General features: G+C 39.5%; 1 protein-coding gene across 1 annotated transcript; it reads left to right on the top strand.

Moving 5' to 3' along the window:
- The first annotated feature begins 274 nt into the window (after nucleotides 1-274).
- CAAP1 (caspase activity and apoptosis inhibitor 1) lies at nucleotides 275-21,143 on the top strand. Its single transcript, XM_051643092.1, has 6 exons — nucleotides 275-440; nucleotides 1,331-1,531; nucleotides 3,039-3,123; nucleotides 3,546-3,621; nucleotides 14,041-14,114; nucleotides 20,099-21,143. The coding sequence occupies exons 1-6, from the start codon at nucleotides 309-311 to the stop codon at nucleotides 20,440-20,442; spliced, it is 912 nt and encodes a 303-aa protein (XP_051499052.1). The 5' UTR covers nucleotides 275-308; the 3' UTR covers nucleotides 20,443-21,143.
- Nucleotides 21,144-21,982: the final 839 nt, after the last annotated feature.

The raw sequence follows: 21,982 nt of genomic DNA, 5'->3' as shown, positions 1-21,982 counted from the left end.
TAATTAAGCTGCCTTCATCGTGACCCACGGGGGTTTAGCCATCTTAATTTTTTCCCCCGCCCCTGTCCCGCTGAGGACAGCAGTGACAGCGTCGCGGTGGGCACCGGGGCCGGGCCAGGACAACCCGCGGCCGCCACCCGCCGCGGGACAGCTCTCACACCGCGGGGAGAGGCCCCGGGACCACCGGACGACGCGTCTCCCCGGCCGGAGGCGGCGCCAGCCCCGCCCCGAGCGCAGGGCGCTGCCTCCCGGCCTGTGCCCCGGAAGCGGCGGGGCCGGGCGGGGCGGGCGGTGCGGCCCGCGGGGCGATGCCGGGCAGGAAGTCGGCCAAGGAGAAGAAGCGGCGCCGCTCGCGGTCCTGCTGCCCGGAGGGAGCCGCGGGGGCGGGCGGCAGCGAGAGGAAGCGGCGGAGCACCGAGTCCAGCCACGATGCCGTGGAGGTAGCGCGGGAGGGAGGGGCGAGCGGCCGCCCCGCGGCTCTGGGCGCGGGCCCGGGAGGCGTCAGTGCGGGGGGCGGGCGGCCCTGCCGCGTCCTCGGCCGGCGGAATGTCCCCGGCTCCTGCCCGGAGCTGGGGCACCGGCGCAGCAGCGGTTCCCTTCGGGCCGGGTCTGCCAGCCTGCTGCCGCGCGGAGAGGGGCGAGCTGGGCCGGGCAGCTCGGTCTGTCCTCTGGGGTGCGCGGGATGTGGGGCCCAAGCTCCCAGCGCAGCCCGGTCGTGGTGCGGGGGAGACTCGAGTCACAGAAACTCGAGTGACACGCATTTCAGAGCGAGTTGTGGGGCTGTCACAATGTATTACTACTACCTGTTGTTTTTGTTTTGTGTTGTTTTCGTTTTGTTTTTTAATTGTAGAGGTCTTCCAATGATGTATGGAAGATATGTTTTCCCATACGAAGGCCGCTTGTTTTCTCAGAAGACTGTGCCCCACAGGGAATTGTATTCCCATTTCCTTCTTAGCACGGTAGCTGTGAATTACGGGATTAGTGATTTAATTGCACAGCAAATTAATGAGACGGTGTTCTTCTGCCTGAAAGTATGTTTTCTTGAGTACGCAGCAGCTGGGTATTTGCAGATAGCATTTTCCAGTTACTATTCAAAAGTACTTTTTGCCTCTTTTAGCTTTTAAAATTCCCCCTAGCTTAAGAATGGCTTCAGTAACCACAAATGTAGCTTTTGAAATGCCAACTACAACACTGGAAGTTCTGAAGCCCACCTTAAGATGTGCCTTGTAATTATGAAGGGAAGACTATTGCAAGCACAAATGAAGCAGTAAGTTTCCTTCTCCAGTTTGCTACAAAATGTGAACACTGTACTTGCCCTCTTTGATTTTAGGAAGCAAAATGCAATGTACCAACTGGAGAACAACCAGAAGAAGCTGAACAACCCAGTGATATAGAAGAAGGAGGATTAGATCTCAGTGTGTCTCTCAAACCTGTCAGTTTCTACATCGCAGACAAAAAAGAAATGCTTCAACAGTGTTTTTGTGTCATAGGAGAGAAAAAACTACAGAAGATGCTGCCTGATATTTTAAAGGTACTGAAATACACTTATTTTTTATATACTTTTTACAAGCTTGAGTGCTTGTGTAACAAGACACATTTATATCTTCATTCTAGTGGACTCCCAGCTTAAATCTTACTTGTATATTTCTGAAATAAAAATTATACCAAATTCCTGAAAGTGAGACTGTTCTAACATTTGATATAGTTTTTCCAGCTTATGCCTTTTTCCACTGCTCAGTTGTTGCTGAACAGGCATCTTCTTTCTATACAGTCTGTGTGTGTACTGGTTAGTGAAATGCAAAAGTTTCACAGTTGCATGGAGTAAATTCAGTAGAGTTGTTCACTAATAAGTATGTTGATTTGTTAATAAAGTTGATTCCTGTTTGTGTGAGCTGAGTTTCTTTGTGTGGAATTAAATTAATGTCTGAGATAAGGCAGTAAAGCCCCTTATTGATAAACAGCTTCTGAAGCTGTAAGTTCTGAGGACTTGAGTGGTGGTATTGCTAGAGCTTCCTATCTTAGAACATATGCTTTTAGACATGAACTGCAGGATTTATTAAAAATAAATTAAGCTATCAGCCTGTACAAAATAACAGGCTGCAGGTGAAATGCCATTTGTTTGGTGTTTGTTAATAGTTGTTAAAATGTTGTCTTCAGTATTTCTATTTATGAGTCATATTACTAATATAAGTTAGGCAGGACTTCTTTCTTCTAAAGACATAGTGAATTGCAGACAGTTTCATCCATCTCTCATCTCTGGGAGAAAAAGGATCTGAAGCAACAGGAGGCAGAGGCTTTTTTGAATCTGAAAGCAAGTTGCACGTTGGTGTGGAACCAAACCTACAGTAAAGTTGTGAATGTTGCAGTATCCTCAGCGCTTCCTACTTTTGGTACTTGTACATAGTATGATAGTATATTTGAAAGTGTGAAATGATCACTTTATTTTACCAAGAGGACACAAAGTAGTATGACAGATGTGAAGGTAACTGGAATACCCATAAAAATATGAGAAATTATTAACAATTTACGTGTTTCATATGTTTTCCTTATTTTGAGGGACATCCATTGGTGTGTTGTCAACAGCAGTGTTTGCTCCAGTTTATGAACTTGCATTCAACAGTTGTCTCTGGCCTTTGCAGACTTAGTTGTGTAATCCACCTGCTCCTGAGTGATGAAGAATTAGGAGTGATCAGGGCTATAGTTGCTTGCTGTTCCATGCTTCACATATATGGCCTAGTATTTTTACTGCTCAGGGTTGCAGCTGCAGTGAAAACTCCAAGCCATAGGACAAGTAAATTATAATGTGTATTGCTTAATTTCTCAGAGAAAAAACCCACACTATTTATGATAGTTGTCAAAACTGGAACACTTACCTGATATTCTTCAGCAGTTTGTCAGTGCAGATCAGAATGTGGAAGGGATTTTGCAAATTATGTTAACTCTGCATTTAGCAGAGTTGGGCTATTAATTGTCATTCATAATTACTCTGTCCTGAGAATTTTTTTGTAGCTTGTGGTCTGTCTTATCTGTCTCCCTAGAGCTGTTCCATGGATGAAATCAAAAGGCTTTGCTTGGAGCAGTTGGAGCTGTTATCTGAAAAAAAACTGTTGAAGATACTAGAAGGTATGAATGTAGCTTTTAAGTTTCTTATCAGTTTTCCACTTGATATTTAACGGCTGTAGAACTTATTTATAAACATAGCTGTAATCTCAATTAAGTGGAACTCCTTTAATCTTGAATGCTGCAGAGTGCCTTCTGTTAATTCTGTCTCCTGTGCTTTGTTGTACTAGAAATAGTTATTCTGTTCAGGTTTGTTTTGTTTATTTTTTTTTATTTGTAATACTTTGTGACTGAAAAATGTTAACCATGTTGCTAGCAGAAAACTCACAAATAAGGTTTTGTTTTTGACTAAGTCTGATTTTAGAGCATCTGCTTTAGCTTGAAAAAAAGCCTGATGATTGCAATTTAGTTAATCTTTAAGTTTAACTACATAGCATTAATTATATTACCTGCCTAAATTTTCATGTTTGAAACTGTATATCCAGGCAAGATTGGAGCTGATTCTGATACTGATGAGGAGGCAGATGGAGGAGACAAGACTGGAGGTGAATCAGTCAGTCAGTGAGTAAAAGACAAAAGACTTGAAATGTTAATTTAAGAATACTGAACAATACAGGGATTTTTCATGAAAAATAATCAGATGCAGTGGTGGAAGACCCAGTTGCTATATCCCTAATTAGTTTACTACTTTTAGTTGAATAACAATGAGCTGTGACTGCTAGCAAGCTCTAAACTTTAGAAACATGTCTTTGTCACTTTGTGACACATTACTGTATCTTGAGCACATAACTGGGTTTCATTGCAGTGTTGCCACCCATCAGTTGAGTTGTAATTTGACATGTACACCCTTATAGCTCGCAGGTATCCTTTTTCTTCTAGTCTCCTTTTTGGTCCTTCATTCCTGCCCCAGTTGAAGCACCACTGACACTCACTGCTATGAAGTTACTGGATGAACTGATTTTCTTGTATCACATTTAATCATAAAAAATATACCAGAAAATGGAGTGATACTACGTTAAGTGATGGCTCAGTTTTTCTCATGTGATACAGCTTTTAATGTCTTTTGACACTATTTATTCTAGGTTGCCATTTGGAGCTGATTTGTGGCTGTATTTCCTTCCCCCTATTGCTATTGTTGTCTACATAATCTATGAATGGTGTCAGAACACCCATTTATGTGGACTGATTTTCTTATTTTGGACATAAATAAAAAAGTAGAAGTAAACAAAAATATTAAAAAAACTACAAAATACACTAAATTTCAGGTCTCCTTTATATAAAGGAGTCTCTGTTAAGTAACTGGTGTTTTGCCAGTGAACTTCTAAACAGAACGAGAAGACAAATTTATTGGCTAAGGAAACCATGGAAAATGCTCCAGATTTTTGATTTATGGAGAAATGACATAATTTTCCTTTAACCATTGCTGCAGTTACCAAAAACCTACAAAGCTAGGTGACTTTATGTTGCTGGTTAGAAAGCCGTGAACAGTGGCTGACAGCAAAATCAAGAAGAAAATGTCTTAAAAAATATAAGAAACTGTGAGATGTTGATCAAAGTTACAGAGCAGATTGCTTCCTTTGATGAACAGAATGAGTAAGGTGCACCTGTTTTTGTACCTCTGTCTTCATCCTTATAGTAAAATATTTCAGATACCTCCAAACTGGAGGTGAGATACTTCAGTGTAGGAATTGTGGGTTTTATTTTCCTCTTAATGTAGTGGGTTCAAAAATAGTGCACTACACACATTGGTGCTATCTCAGGACCTTTGCTTATAGCTTCAGCTGTGTGCCAGTTTTAACAAAAAACAAAAACCTGTTTGGATGAATGAGAAGTAATGGGATAGGGAGAGATAGGTGAAATGAGGAAAATAAAGTTTTTATATTAAACATTAAATCCAGTGCTTATTAAGAGCAGCAATATTATATTTTTACAACTGTACAATATCACAAGTGCTTTTTACTAAATAAGATTAATCTGTGGGCATTTAGGTTAACTTTTTTGCAACCTATGTGTAAATAAATAAAAATGCAGGTTTATGAAACTTCAGAAAACTTTCAGACTGAACTGCAACAAGTTAGTCAGCAGACAGGGAGACTAAAGATGCAACAGTGAAGAAATAGTGAAAAGTGCATTGCCAAGCTAAGCTTCAGTCGTTTGTATTAATTATTATGTTTTATTTATCATCTGAGATTAAATGGGTGAATTTGTTCACCCTGGGAAAAGATTTTTCAAAATGAAAAAGGCAGTTTCTTTGTTGATATTCTCACTATTGGTTCTTCCTACGTTGTCTTAATTACTTGTTGTTTTCTTACAAGTGACTACATTTTTCTGGATTTTACTAATGATGCAACATTAAAGCCTTTTTTTCTGTTTGTTTTAAATCCGGCTTGTTATAGTTGTTTTCATGGACATGTAAATGTGGGGAAGGAAAATGCGAATATCAGGTCTTACTCTAGTAAAAAAATTAACTGATTGGATATATCAGTTTGTTTATTTCATCCTTGTTCTTTAAAAAAAAAAATTCAACAGACTTACACCTTAGCAATGTCCATATATCAATAAAAATCCAGAAAGCTTACATCAGTACACATGAAGAAATTACAAGTGTATTACGATACACAGGCTTTTTTAGAAAGGCATAGTTCATACTGTGGCCTTTACCCCTTCCCCCCAGATAGGCAAATATTTATCTGTCTTGAAACATCTGCTTGGAAATGTTCAACCGCAGGTAGGATGGGCCTTTGAGGAACCTGGTCTAGTGGAAGGTGTCCCTGCCTATGCAGGGGGTTGGAACTGAATGATCTTTAAGGTTGCTTCCAACCCAAACCTTTCTGTAATTGTATATATAGTGTGATTCCTGCCTGTACCTCTAGAAGTAGCAGGGATTTAGTTAAGTTTGTCCAGGTATGTGTAAGATTGCAAAATTCAGATCTTTATCTGAAGGTTTAGGATGGTATCCCATCTGTAACTGGAAACTGAACCTTACTTTTTTTGATGCATATGTCCTTGTTTTGCCACCACAACAGAAGTCCCAAGATTTGTCCTAAATTTTATCACTGTCAAAACTTCTGTTATTTTATCATCAGATTATTCTGAGTTAAACACTAGAAATCCTGGAATAAACATGCAGAAGAACTAAAGAAGCTGGGCCTTGGTTGACCAGTAACTGGAAATTGCTGTTACTATAGTTACTCTTCATTACTTATGAGCTCTCTTTAGAATGTAGACTATGCAGTTCTCAGATTTTTGTTATTTTTTGTGTTTGCAATGGAATACCATTATCCAAGGGAGTTGCTGTACGCCAAACTTCCAACTAAAAGACAGGTATTTAATTGAAGTGAGTTAGATGATAATGTCCTGCACAATCAGGTAGGCATTCTTCTAATCTCATTCAAAAGGTATTAGTATGTTATTGACCTATTTATTTTCTATTCCCTGTATTGGCTCTTTAAATACCCTCCAACAGAAAGACTGGAAGTAAATTATTTGCTGCAGTAATAAAATATGTATCGAAAGAACAAGCATGCTAGTATCATTATGGTGGTAATATGTTCATGTGTATAAAGTGAGTACATTATAATTTGCTTTTAAAATCTAATGTGATTATTTTTTTGCACTGGGTGAAAATTTGCAGTTTGATATTCACTCTTTCAAGAGTTTCTAGGCTTTTAACTGCTTTGCAGTCAGGCATGCAGTTTTGGCTTCTTTTGTTTTAGAAATGTTAGCAGTTTAAAGGCTTGTCTTGTTTTGACATGTTTTGCTCCTGGGTACTGGGCTGTTCACAAACATGCAATTGCCATCTGATATTTACCTCTCTAGGACAGTTAGCTTCACCATTTGGAATCACTGAAAGAACAAGGCAACTTGAATCAGTGAACAGATACACAAGCATTTGGTGTCTGTTCACAGTCTTCTGTTTTCGTCCTCCAACTTCAGCTGCCATCAGACTGATGGCCCTTCCATAGCTCATTAAACTATTTTGTTAGCATCTGTCATTTGGGTTATGTTTCCTGAGGAGCGCTATTTCATAAAGTATTTTTTTCCTTTTTTTTTTCTCTTAAATTTCTTGCTGTTAATTATTTTCGTTCTCCTTTTTCATAAAAAACTACCCTTGGAATAAAAAAATTAAAGGAAGTTTATGAGGGCTTGGTACTTCTGGAAATATTTTTTATTCTTGGAACTGCAAAAACAAATTTTAGTTTAGGAAGGTACATCATCTTTATGTCAACTGTAGCAGAGATACTGATCTCAAGCCTCACTCCAGAGATTCAAGTGAATATTTCTTTACAACAATTAAAAGCTCTGTAAGGAGAGGATCAGCATGACTGTGTCTCATTTTTTTAGACTATTTTCTAGTCCAGTACATTAAGAATTTTTTTTCCATCACAGACTTTCACTGCTAGTCTCCAACTGCAGCTAATGCTGAAGCTTGGAATACCAGCTACCAGTAGTGCAGTGCTATTGCGTTAATACTTCACGCTCTGCTTCTCTGGCTGGTACCCCTTCTAATCTGTGCTGCTGTTTTACTGTGTAATCTGCTGGTGTTGTGGTACCACATCATCCTCAAACCCAGATTTCTTTGACGGTTATGCAGATTCCTGAAAGTAATAGGTTCTCTACAGAATCTACATGTGAGAGTCCAAATAAGCATTGTGCTAACGTGGAGCATGCCAACATGAAAAGCTAGCATAAGGCACATCTAAATTGACAGCTTTTGTCACCAACAAACATAGTTAGCTTCTTTTTGCTGAAAAGAACATACTGTGCAAATACTGTTCTATTAAAAAAATAATAATAAAATGCTGAGTTAATCTCCTGGAAGAGTGACTTTGAACTTAACTGTCATCCTGGAGGAGAAGTATCTATAAAGACATAAAAAGAGGGAGCTTCATATTACTGTGGTTGCTTGCTGGCATACCATGAGAGGTGGGTATTAAATTTTTATACTGTGCCTTAATTTTATATTAGCATATCTCCCATTGTTTGGAGACATGGTGTTGTGCTACCCTTTCTTAGATCTATGCCACAGTATAGATGACTAGGAAAAAATATTTCTTACTAACAAATTCAACAAGGTTTAGTTGAGAGCAAAACTGAACTGTGACCTGAAATGCTTCTGCTTGGCCACAAGATGGTGCAGAATGCCCACCTATTGAATGAAAATTGACTAGCAATACTGTCCATTCCAATCGATTCTGAAAGATTAGAAAGTGCTGTGAAAATACTTCTGGGTTCTAAAAATTATTTTGCTGGTAGTATGTAGTCTTTACAGGACTAGGATTCTATGATTCTATGAATGTGGTTTTTCAGTAATCAGCGATAGTGTCAAGGCAACAGGAGGAATATTTATGAGTTTTGATGTGTGATTTTTTTTCAGTTAATAGTTTTTTTTTTACATAGCGGTTAAAATGGGTGTAGGAGATTTCACAGCCAGTGATTGAACCATAGGGGTCACTCTGAGTTTTCTGTCAAAGGGGTGATTATAATTCCTCAGTGAAAACTCACATTGGAGCTCAAGGTGGTAGCACAGATGTAGAGTTTCTTACCTGTATGCTGTTAGTACAAGGTCAGACTTTCCCAAGTGACACATTGCTGTCTAGTACAGAGATTACTGCTCCATACAAAATTATGAAGTATATGTGTGAGATTGGAAAGGCTAGGGGCAGCCTTAGCAGCTTTTAAGCAGGATATGTCACAACCTTATTTTGGTCAAGAGTTGAGTGACTTAAGTATAAAAAATGGTTAGGAGTTGCTTAAAATAAAAGTAAATTTTAAAAAAGTTGATCCTTATAGATCTGTTGACCAGTAGCTGGTCCCAGATCCACTGGTCTCCCCACATGCTGCCACTTGGACATACAGGCCTACAAGGTTTGCATCCCCACTCCACTTGATGCTTGGACCTCCTTGCCCACACAGGCCTCTCTGATAACTGGTGCACAGCTGTGGTTGTCCCTGATAGCTTATACTCAGACTTGGGTATCTAGTGGAACTATGGTTCCTCAGTTTATCTGCTTGCAGGATTTAGTTTCTTTCAGGAATTTGGCCTCTGATCTTACAGTTTGTTGGTCCCTGACTCCCAGACTTCTCATCCTACTTGCTGACTAGACTAGCCTCAGGTTTGCTGGTGAATTACAAGCATCTGCATATGCATTGATGCATGGTGTTGAACTTCCCTGGGGAACTGTGCACTTCTTCATTCTGTCTAGTTTCTGGCAGCAGTCCTGCAGGCCCCTGTGGCCTGTGGTCCACTTTGCAGTCAGTGGCACTTGCACACATGCATGCATATATATACAGAGATTAGTGTCCTCTCATTTGGAAAAATATTTAGCAGTAGAGTTCAATAAGAAGGCTGGACAGACTGTGATGATCAGATCCAGGGCTTGGCCTGACAAGTGTTCTGACCAGGGATCTGTTTACACTCTGCTGGACCTTTACCCCCCCCCCCCTTTTTTTTTTTTTTTTTTTTTTTTTTTTTTTTTTTTTTTTTTTTTTTTCTCTCCTCTCCTCTCCACATGCTTGTGCTTTCTCAGTCTGCCTTGTTTTCTCCCTTTCTCACCTTTGGTTCTTTAAACATCCCATGCTGCCTTGCATATTCCAATGCTCCCCTTAAAAACATCCACCAGTACATTTTAAGCAATCCTGAAATGCTCTTCCCCAGCATCCTGTACAGACCCCCTTGCTCCTGCAGACAGTAACACCCTTCAGCATGTGATTTCTCTAGCTGTCTGCTCTTAACTAGGTTTCATTCCCAGCATACAGGCTGATTGCTCAGCTTTCACAACCCTAGGAGCAACTTGGGCAGGGTGATCCCTCTCCACTGGTGAAGTTACTAGGGTTCCTCTGCTTGCTGATTTCCTTTGCTCCTCACGGGGCCTTTGTGCTTAAGGTGACTCAGCATTAAATGTGTAACATAGTGGGCAGGACAATACAATAGAGAACTGAGTGTGTGGAGCCTTGGCTAATGACAGGAGTAAAACCTGGAATTTCTGGGAAGGTGTGCTATGACAGCATCATGGACAGATGTAGATGGCAGTCTGTGGTGACATCTGGCCTAACCCTGCCCAGTAATGGAGGTGGGTGGGAAATGTTGCTACCCAGGAGTCTGGCACAGTCTCAAAGCACAGAACAAGTTAGGCTCTGATCCTAAGTTACAGCCCGGAGCCTGGCACTGAGAGTGCTGAGGTGTTTCCCCAGGTCTAGCCTCTGCAGGCTCACTGGAGTGGTAACTGGGATGGGTGTCAGTTAACTCTTGACCATATCATGAGTGCAAAACTCATGAGATGGTAATGTCATGGTGTTCTTTTCCCCATGACAGAAGGAAGGTTTAGACTCTGGTGCACACGTCTAAACCATTGCATACAGCAGACCTGATTTTATTTGTTCAATTCTGGGCGTAGTTTACATCTATGAGGGTTGTAGTTCATTTACAATACCTCTGGCCTTCATAGTATGAGACTGATGACTGGAATAGAAAGTAAATGACCAAACTCTTTTTTGTGAAGGGCAAAGTTTAAATAATTTTCTGATGGGGTCAGCCATACATACAGAACTTTCCACTCCGTGTAGATACTTGAACAACTAGTTTGTATCCATTCTTTCTCTTTCAGTCCTGCCTGGGAATGGAAAATCAAACATAAATTAAAAGGTTGGCAGAACACTTCTTGAGTTGTTCAAGTACGAAAGCAACCTGAAAGGATATCGTGATTCATGGTGGAAGCAGTGGTTGCAGTAGTAGCAGCAAAGTTTACAGTTTTCTCCAGCCCTGTTGGAATCCTGGCTGTGCCTGTGGGGGAGGAAACAGCGGCCGCAGAGGCAACAGCAGAGCTCTCTTTTCAAGTGGCAGCTCTTACCCTATTAATTGGTGTGCTTGCTCTCAGAGTTGGGATAGTTGTCCTATGCCTCCCCAACACATCAAAAGCATTCATAATATTCAGCAGGACATTCAGAAACACCCCTAATATTGTAAAGCTATGTTGATCAAAATCTGGTGGACTCAGCTTGAGAGAATATGGAGTAGTGTAGTTCCCCAAGATAAAGCTGAAAATGCAATTACTAACAAAGTTTTCTACGTCAACATGAAACATCACTGCAAAATATACCGCAATGCATGTCAGTATTAAGGACTATATAACACAAATACTGCTCTCAAGAAGCACTTATCATTGATAAACAACAAATTAACACTAAAACCAGCTGCAAAGCAACATATCTCATACCTTGCATACCATAGATACAACATCATTGTTCAATTTCTAGCCCTTTGGGACTCTGATACTTTCTCAACAGACCCATTCCCGTATCCTACTACCAAACTCAGAATTCAAACTGCTTAGACAGTTAGTCAGAATTTAAGCCTGGGCACAAGCTAATGAGACTACATTTGGTGCCATAAATCTGTCATGGTTTAATGCTGGGCCAGCAATTAAATGCATGACAGATTGATCTCTGTTAACCCCCCTCCCTCCCCTTATAGGGAAAAGTGGAAATAGGGAAGAAAGACTCTTGCTTTCTTAGTTGGAAACTAAACTACACAGCTTTAATGATACAATAGTGATGAAAAGGAAAATATAAATATACAAATATATACAAATATATGCAAAAACTGTATCATGCACCTTCCCACCAATAACACCCACATCACCACTGAGGCTGTAGGGCAGGCCCTGGAAAAGTCCCAGTCTTGACTCCTGGAGTCAGTGGCAGATGGGAACTGGGATGTAGGAACACAGGCATTGGGATCAAAGGCAGATGAATGGATGGAATCCTCCCAGGACACTGGCTGTGGACAAAGAAAGAGCTTGACCCCGTGATCCCTCAAATTTGTATCTAGTATGATGTGTATGGGGTAGAGTACTTTGGTTAATTTTGGTCACCTGTCTGGTCTGCTTCTCACTAAAGGAGGGTCTCAGATGTGACCCCTTTACTCCCTTCTGGTTCCAAAGCACAAGATGTTTTTTCAGAACCAAGCAGTGGCCTTGGTTCTACGTACCCTTCTCCAGCAGTTAACTATAAACATCAGCATTATCAGTCCTAGAGACAGATGACCAAGAAACATGCTGCCAATTTCAGAAACTGCAGCCACTTAGAAAGGACTCAACTGAAAAGTAAAATCACAAAAAAGAAAATTAGTTCTATCCTGTCTCAAACCAGGACAGATTCATACCATTGAGTTCTGAAAAAAATGCGTCACAGTAAATAGTCTATTCCTAGTTTTATTATAATGGCATTTGACAGTACATTGCTCCTTACTTACCTAAGATGCAGAACATTTAATAATCTTTTCCAGGTGCTATGTGCATATGGAAACAGCTACACATTCTCCTTCATCATTTATTGCATGCTACCATACAGATTTTTTTGCAATGGTTACAAAACAGTGGGAGAAACAGAAGTCTGTTGATTTGTAACCTTTGCTATAACAATCAAAATAACTATTTTTCAGGGATATGTATAGAAGTATTAGTGTTCTCCCTCCTGACATAGCCACTGGACACCTGAAAAAAAATAAGCTTTGAGAGCATGGGGAAAAGAGTTTGGTATTCAATTTTAGGAAAAGCTGGGTAGATGGGCAAGAAAGGATTAAGAGCAAGTAAATATTTTGCTTTACCGAAGTCCCAAGACGGTCAGCTGTTTTGTAGGTTTTCACTGTCTTCCTGCCTCATTGTCAGACAGGTTTAACCATGCTGTGAGGGCAGGAAGAGCAGTGACAGTAGAGTCCTTTTGATGGTCTGCAATCCAGGTGGACAGCCACTCACGATCCTCCTCACAGGCAGGCAGCATTCGCCAGGAGCTCACAGGAACTGGCAGGCCTTCTCCAGCACTCCCAGGGAACAGCAGTATTTCGCCCCTTTAGGCTGACGGACCATATTACCCTTAGTCTCTCTAGAGAGCCAGCAAACCTCTCCACTGACCAGCAGCACTTCCTCTGCATTCCAAGAGAGCCAGCAAGAGCCTGGCTGCTGCAGTCCTTTTTATAAGTTGTTACAGCGTTTTTCCTCCTGCTGGATTGGGCTTCGCTCTCTTCCCGGGCTACAAACCAATCACTGCGGGCTTGGCAGTGGTCTCTGGGCAGCACTTCACAACGTTTCCAGTGGATTCCTGCCACAGGATTCTCTTGTCTTTAACATGGAGTCCAGTGTGCAGTTTGTGGCAGGGAGGAGAGGGGAGACAGGCAAAGTCCCCATACAGTTTATGGGCAGCCGTTTTGTGCTCACTCCCTGCCTTGTGAGCCATGTAGTTTTTAGGAGAAGGGCACCGTCTCCTACACATGGCAGTTGAACTGTTCCTGTGATTCTGGGTCTTTCTGCCTTCTGTCTTCCTGGATATTTTACAGTATTTTCACAGTTTGAAATGTGTGAAGGACACGAGCATTTCACAGAAGCATCTCTTCCTTATCCCTTGTATAAAGCAGTTGAAACCTTAGAGCTCAAGGATAGAAATCTTTAAAGAGAAGAAATAAAGAGGTGTGGATATTGAATGCAATTTAACAGTTGAGTTGCCTTTTGTTGGAAAAATTGACCCTGTGTGAAGGTATGAGATTGTGATGTGGGAGAGCTGCATGGTGGTGGAGTAACTATAATTTCATGAAAATAGCTTCTTAATTTCAAAAGAAAACACTAAATAGTGTTTGAATGCAACTGAAACTACAGGGTGTTTTTTTCAAATAATTTAACTATGTGACAATTTATTCTGAGTTTTAGAGAAAAGTTCCTAATATTAGGGAGAGGCTACCAGTGAGGATTGTTATTCTGAAAGACTAGTGGAAATACTTGCTTTATCCTTGTGTATTGCTAGGCAAAATTAAAAAAAGCTCATTCTCAAGTGCTTCACTTAGCACTTTGTGTCTTCCCTTTATTCTTATGTAGCCGGCATATTGGTCTACCACCACAGAATTCCTTTAGTACTGTAAACTTAGAAAAGTTATCTTAAACTGTAAAAGATGTACATTAAAATGTCCCCATTTTTTTTTTTTTTTTCCAGGCAGGATAACAGTATAGACTCTACTTCTTCTCTGAGAGAAGAAAACAAGCTGGAAGGTCAGGAATCAAAACAAGGTATGTAGTGGACAAAGCTGAAATTTTGTTTTCTTGATGTTGGGCAGTGACCGGTTCAAATTAACTGATAGCTCTCTTTTGATCAGTAGCTGCCATCACAGACAGCCATCCTCTTAGAAATCAGCCGGTGTAAGGTTACAACCTCTCCCTTGGACCCAATTCCAGAAAAGAAGAGTGGAATGTTGAAGAAGATCTTGTAGGAAGTTTGCCTTCTAAATTCTGTGAGACTGGAATTTTTGTGGCTAGAAGCAAATCACTCCTCTTCAAAGTCTACTGGATTAGCTTCTGGAACATGCTCTTGAAAGGCTCATTTGGCTCTTCATATTTAGTTTTGCCACTGAGAAGGAACTTCAGTCATTTCAATTTCTTGGTATATAGGTGATTACTGATAGAATCATAGAACGGTTAAGGTTGGAAGGGCCCTTAAAGATCATCAGGTTCTAACTTCTCTGCTGTGAGCAGGGACACCTCCCACTAGACTAGGCTGCACAAAGCCTCATCTAACCTAGCTTTAAACACCTCCAGGGATGGGGCATCCACAACCTTCCTAGGCAGCCTATTCCAATACCTTACTACCCTCACGGTGAAGAATTTCTTCCTGATGTCCAACCTAAATCTACCATCTTTCAGTTAAAAACTGTTACCCCTTGTTCTATCACTACCCTCTCTGGTGGAAAGTCTCTCTCAGCTTTCTTGTAGTCCCTTCAGGTACTGGAAGGCTGCTGTAAGGCCTCCCCAGAGCCGCCTTTTCTCCAGGCTGAACAACCCAACTCTCTCGGCCTGACTTCATAGCAGAGGTGCTCCAGCCCTCTCATCATCTTCATGATCCTCCTCTGGACCCTCTCCAACAGCCTGTATCTTTCCAGTGCTGAGGGCTCCAGAGCTGCACACAGTACTCCAGGTGTGGTCTCACAAGAGCAGAGTAGAGGGGCAGAATCACCTCCTTCTCCCTGCTGGCTGTACTTATATTACTGACACTACCATTTGCTGAATCCTTCGAGAGGTCAGTTTTACTTTCACTTGAGGTGATCATAAAACTACAGTACTCTGTTTTGACATTCATAGAAATCTATTATAATAATTGTTTACAAAGGATCTTTATGTAATTTAACTATTGTGTTCAGTCTTGATACATGATACCTTGCTTTGTTTGATTGTGCAGAGCTGAGATCCAACAGACTGGTGCTTATACCCACCACTCCTGATTACTGTTATATTTTACTTGAAGTCACTGCCAGTGGAAATACACACTCAGTCTTTGAATCTCTGAGGACGAATGTTTTGTCTTGTTTCTCTTCTTAAATGCAAAAATGTAGTGGGTGAGACATTCAGGTGCTACAGTGACTGGCAGAATAAAAAATACAAAAGCAGGTAAGATACACTCAAGTGGTATGCACTTGAGTACCTGCTGTGTAAGGAAACAATTTTCTTAACCTGAAGCAGTTATTTGTTTTATTCTAATCATTAAATCAGCAGCAACTGCCAGTATTATTTTGTGTATGAAGCACTAGAGATATTAAGTGTTTCTGCCTCAGTCTGTTTAATTTCATTTGGACTAGCTGTAGGCAGTAACATCAGAAATAGCTTTTCCAATCAAAGAATGTTGCAAATTCCTATAAGCTGTATTTCACTTCTGCAAAGATTTAATATTACTTGCTTCCTGCAACTCCTATTTCACAATTCAGAATGCTCTCTAAAAGACAAATCTTGGAATAACTTCATGAAACATATTTTTTTCAGAAGTAATTAGTGAAGGGAATTACATGGAGAAGAAAAGAGTCATGATAAAACCTTCATAACTTTTAGGAGCAGGTTGTTATGGCTTTGTGAGGAATGCTTTAAATGCTGCTTGTTGTACTGTATGAAGTGATCTTAGAACTGACAGATTTTCTGAAGATCTCTTAGCCTTTTGTATTATCAAAGGGAATTGATGACTGTTGCAGGTGATTGCTTTGTTGTTGTTTTTTATGACTTAATAAACTAGAGTATCATTATGGCTTTGGGCTGTAAGAGTGGCTCCACTTAAGATGTTAGCTTTAAAGAGCTTTTGAGAACCTCAATACACATTTAAAAATATAACTCTAATAATTCTGTTGAGTGGCAGCCTGTGATTCTATGGGAAGAAAAGAGAGTCTGAAAGGATAAGCAAAAGTGAATAAAATGAAATAAATAAAAAAAATTAAGTGTGCTAAAATGTATTTAGCAACTGTAGCTGAAGAAAAAAAGTAAAAGTTATCAAAATGAAAAAGATAATAAGGTAAATTACAACCATGATATTTATTACTGTGTAAAATTACAACTGCAATAGAGGGAAATAAAACCCATAAGCTAATTAAATAGTTGTAGGACAATGTGATTACATTAATACTGTATTATACACTTTTGGAGGCTTCAGGAGCAAAAGCTGTGCACTAAAACAGCAAAATAAGGTATTAATTTGCTACTTCCCATTGACAAACAGATTTTTAGCCACTTCTTGGAAAGTAAAGCCTCAGTGGGCATAAAAGTTATTTGGGAAAACAAATGCCATAATACTGAATCATAATCCCTCTTTACTCCTTCTTTCCTCAAGCTTTTATTGCAGAGCACAATGTCATACGGTGAGAATATCTTACTGGTCAATTAGGCTCAGATGTCTTGGCTGTGTATCCCTCCCAACCTCTTGCCCACCCCCAGCCTAATTGCTATGGTTTCAGAGTAAGAAGCAAAGAAAGCCCTGAGGCTGTGCAAACACTGTTCAGCACTAGGGTGTTACCAACAGTGTTTCAGAAACAGATCCAAAATTAAGCACCTTGCAGGCAGCTGTGAGGAAAATTAACTCCATCACAGCCAGACCCAGTACAAAGTTAGTTTCTCTGTGGCCATGAAGTAGAGTGAGTATGCTCAGAAGTTAACTTTCAGGCTTTCAACTCTGATCTGTTGATGTACCTTTTTTTTTGATCCATGGCAATCCTGCTTGGTTGAGCAGTGTGTTAGGTAAATACTGGCTGATGCCATGTAGCAAGACAGAAGAATTTCCATTTCTTAATCCTGTTGATTCCCTTTGCGCTTATCTTTCACATATTTTGTGTCTAGCAAGGTACAGTTTAAAAGATAGTGTTCAAAGTTGATTTGATAGTAAGGGAAATAGGTAAAACTGCATCTGAAACTGAAATATTAATCTCCAAATTACTGACACAGCAGAAACAGGGCAAAACTGCTTAGCATAAAAGAACCTGGTATGTTCGTATCTTAGGAGTTCGTTTTATACACACTGCCATGAGGATTGTTTTTTATTAATATCCTAATTTTTTTTTGAAGTGCATACAGTAAAAAAAATCTGCCTTCTCTTCCTTTCCCTTCCATCTCTCTTTTCCCTTCCCCTCCCCCTTCCCTCTTTACCCTTACTTGTTTTTCAGGCAGAGGCAGTACATGTTGTATCTTTCTTAGCAGTCAGTATAGTTTTGGTTTTCACATCCTCAGGATAGGAGGAATGTTGTACATCCTGAGATAAACAAGTCTTTCCAACTGTTTTACTGCATTGCTCATGAATTAGAATGAAACACATGTAGAAAAAGGTGTTTTAAAATATTTTTTTAAAAAGAGTAATAGTTTTCTAACGACTTGTTTTCCCTTTACAAGCAAAAGGGCTGGTTGATTAAACTGATTTTGAACAATGAACACCTTTTCTAATCCATAATTTACTGCTACCAATTGTACAGAACTTCCACCCAGTGTGAAGGCTTTGCACAAAAACTGAAGAAGAAAACGCAAATCCCTATGCTGATCACCTCAGGCTTGTGTTTTCAATAAGAGTCTCATATTCCTTTTCCTGCATTTTGAATTATTTACTGAATAATGAAAGACCTGGAAATGGTAATAGCATAAACCAAAGACTTCTAAAAATGTTGTTTTCGAGAGGCATTACTCTGTTGTGAAGGGAGAAAATTGTTTATATTTGGCCAGTTTCAAAGGAACTTTCTTATTGAGAGGAATAATTTTAAAAGTATTTCCAGATGTTTTCCATCAGTAAAAGATTAGATGTGAGCATCTTGAGCAAAAGAGCCAGCAACAGGAAGATAATTAGTTAAAGGCATTAAAGTCAGAGGTCCATGCTGCATTAGACTGCTTTATCGATATTTTGGGTTTTTTAAATATTTTTAGCCTTGAGAAGATTTTGATTGCCTGCTGTTAAAAATGAGCAGTTCATAGAGGGTGTACTTGCTTGGTTTTCCAGTACATTGGTAGTTCTGCTGCAATTCTTGCAAGTCAGTGCTTCTAGCCCTCAGCTTTGAGGTTCAGGAACCAAAGATACAGGTGGATGAAACTAGCAATTCCAAAAAAAAAGAGCAGTTTGTTGAGAGGGAACCTCTTCGAGCCATATGTCAACATACTCAGTCTAAGAATCAGTCACAGAATTGTTTAGATTAGAAGCATTGAGTTCATCAAACCCCATGCTCCTGCTCAAGTAGGTTGCTCAGGACCATGTGCTGTCAAGTTTTGAATACATGCAAACATGGGGACTCTACAACCTCTCTGGTAAACCTGCTCTAGTATTTCACCACTCTCACAGTAAAAATGTTTTTAAGTGTGTTCTTATCACAGAATCACTGAACCAGGGGTCGAAAGGGACCCTGAAAGATCATGTAGTTCATACCACCTGCCAGAGCAGGATCCCCTAGAGTAGGTTACAGAGGAATGCATCCAGGAGTGTTTTGAAATGTCTCTGGTGAAGGAGACTCCACACCTGTCTGGGCAGCCTGTTCCAGTGTTGTGTCATGTGACAAACAAACAACAAACAAACAAACACAATGAGAAATGGAAAAACAATCAAGAATAACATATTGCCACTAGTCCTGTCAGTGTGCAGTACTAAGAAGAGTTTGGCTCCCCTGTCTTCATGCTCTTGCATATTTTTAAAGGAGAAATAAAGAAAATTAAAAAAACCCCAAGCTTGCAGTACCATCTGAATATGGGATAAAGAATATTTTTTATATCTAGGGGATCATTATAGACTAAACTAGCTTGCATAGGAATGTAAACTCCATTTGAATCCTCATGGCAAGAAATTATATATATTTCAAACCCACAGATCTTTAGTTCTAAACTCTCATTATTAATCAACAAGAAACATAACCATGCCTTTGGATAGTGGTACTACCAAAAACAATGATAAAACCTTTAGAATCAGTAATGGTACAATTATCTGACTATAAAATACTTATTTTAAAGAGGAACCATCCTACTGTAAATTTGCACAGATATAAAGGCTGGTGAAGGACCAATAATTTCTGAGGCCTATGTATGAAAAGCAGTAGTCTCCCTGTAGCCAAATTGTCATAACAGTTAGGTTCTGTTAGAGTTTTGCTTTCTGAATTACACTGCCCCGTCTAGTTATTTTTTTTAACTGAACTCCAACTTTAATCAAGCATTAAAAGACAATGCCATGCATTCTCCATGTTTCTACTGACTTAACAACATTGGAAATACTTGTGATTGATTCTGAATAGTTGCACTATAAGGGCAGTTTCTATTAATTTTAATACTGTGCCTGACTACAGTGTCCCTCACCTTTAAAAATACATAAATCAGTTTTGAATTGTGATTTTTAAAATTGCATTTTGAAAACTAAGTTTACTTAAAAGATAATAAACAGTAATCAATTTTGCACTGCAGAGGCTTCCTTGTGATATAAAATCTTATAATATTTTAATTAGGAAAATAGATCATGTAACTCAATGGGATGGAATAAATTTTCCTGGTACTGCTGCTTTGCTATACTACATGTTCTTCTAAATTGGCATAAAAATGCATTAACACTTGTCTAAATTAGATCAGCCTTAAAAGTTGGAGGAGAAAAAGAAGAAGAATTAGTTGTCTTAAATTCACACATCTTCTTGCCACTCTTAATCTGCAGAGAAACACTTTAAGCAGAAGTAATTTTGTAAGTTGAAAGAAAAATGGTTCTGTTAGACAACTATATGACTGTTGCTTTTGTGTTACAGGCAAGGGAGAAGATAGTGATGTCCTCAGCATAAATGCAGATGCATATGATAGTGACATAGAAGGCCCATGCAATGAAGAAGATGGCCCAGATATGCCAGAAAATGGTATAAGAAGTGGAGCTGGTCAGATAGATGACCTTGAGAAGGACATTGAGAAAAGTGTGAATGAGATACTGGGATTGGCAGAGTCCAGCCCAAAGGAGCCTAAAGCAGCAACTTTAGCTGTTCCTCCATCAGAAGATGTTCAGCCATCAGCACAGCAGCTGGAGCTTCTGGAGCTTGAGATGAGAGCCAGAGCTATTAAGGCTCTGATGAAAGCTGGCGATGTAAAAAAACAGCCCTAAGATTGTTTAGATTTGATTTTAAGTAGTTGTTTTGAAGGATGTGATGTCTGTTCTTTTCAGTGCTAATGTGTATTTGGGTTGGGTATGACATTCCTCATTAAAACTCTTCTGAGTATCCTGACCTGTGGCTTAAGCCATTGGTAGTTGATTTTACTGTCTTCAGTGTGCTGCTTCCATGACATGCACAGACAGAATGGCTTGATGCTTCACTGATATCAGATCTCATTGTGCTGGGTTATCTCCTCAACCTGGTGCCTTCCAGAAGGGTCAGGAGAATCAGTTATCAATTTTATTTATTAGTAACTGGTTAAACTACTTGAGGAACTTGATTTATATGTACTTCATTAAAAATACCATTTAGAAGAGTCTTTTGTCATGTGTCTGCCTTCAGCAGTCTGTGATGGGATTCAAGATTGCTTATTTCTCCTTGAGGCCCAGCTCATCATAATGTAGCTATGCTAGTTAAAATGAATGATGATTCACCTAAAAGCATATATAATTTTTAGAAAGCTGAATTCCTAAAGGGAGGATTTTTTTCCTTTCAAATAAACAATTGAACCATGTTATTTGCAGAGTTATTAAAGTGCCTGAAAGTGACAGATACCAGAGTTTTTATACAGTTGGTCATGTAATTTTGTCAGTTGTGTTCACTGTTTATCTTCTCTGTCATAACTGAAATAAAAAAAAACATTTTTTCTTGACTGTGAAGCTCTTTTTTTTTGTTTAACATTTGGGATAATATTTAAGGCAATGCAACAAATTGGATTATTTAGAAGACCTCAATTTTTTTAAATGTAACTGATTTAGTAATTTCATGTCCCTTGTAAATAGGAAAAGCCACTTAACTTCAGTGTGTTTTTTGGAAAAGGCATTTTGTTTTTTTATTATATAAATTTTTAAAATAGTAATTATACTTTTACCCATTTTGAGGGTATTTCTTTGTAAGAGAATTGTATTATAGGATTAATTTTCTTGCTACCATTTCTTAAAACAATTAAAATAATTCTGATTTTGTTTAGAGTTAGTGCTGGTTTCATACTACGCTGCTATTGTGGTTTAACCCCAGTCAGCAATTCAGCACCACACAGCCTCTTGCTCACTCCCTCTTCCAGTGGGATGTGGGAGAGAATTGAAAAAAAAACAAAAGTCAAACTTGTGGGTTCAGATAAAGACAGTTTGGTAGGACAGAAAAGGAAAATAATAGTAATGGCAGTGATTATAATATATACAAAACAAGTGAAGCACAAAACTCTTGCTCACCACCTACTGACTGACAAGTCAGCACATCCCTGGCCTGCAGTGTCCTCTAGCCAACACCCCCCACTTTATATCCTGGGCATGAGGTCACATAATATGGAATATTCCTTTGGCCAGTTTGGGTCAACTGTCCTGGCTGTGTCCCCTTCCAGGTTCTTGTGCTCAGCCAGCCTTTGCTGACAGAGTAGTACTATAACTGAAAAGTCCTTAACTTAGTATAACCAGTGCTCAACAACAACTAAAACATCACTGCGTTATCAATACTGTTTTCAGCACAAATCCA

The sequence above is a fragment of the Apus apus genome, chromosome Z (assembly GCF_020740795.1).
Source record: "Apus apus isolate bApuApu2 chromosome Z, bApuApu2.pri.cur, whole genome shotgun sequence".
NCBI lineage: Eukaryota > Metazoa > Chordata > Aves > Apodiformes > Apodidae > Apus > Apus apus.
This window is presented reverse-complemented; position numbering and strand designations above follow the sequence as displayed.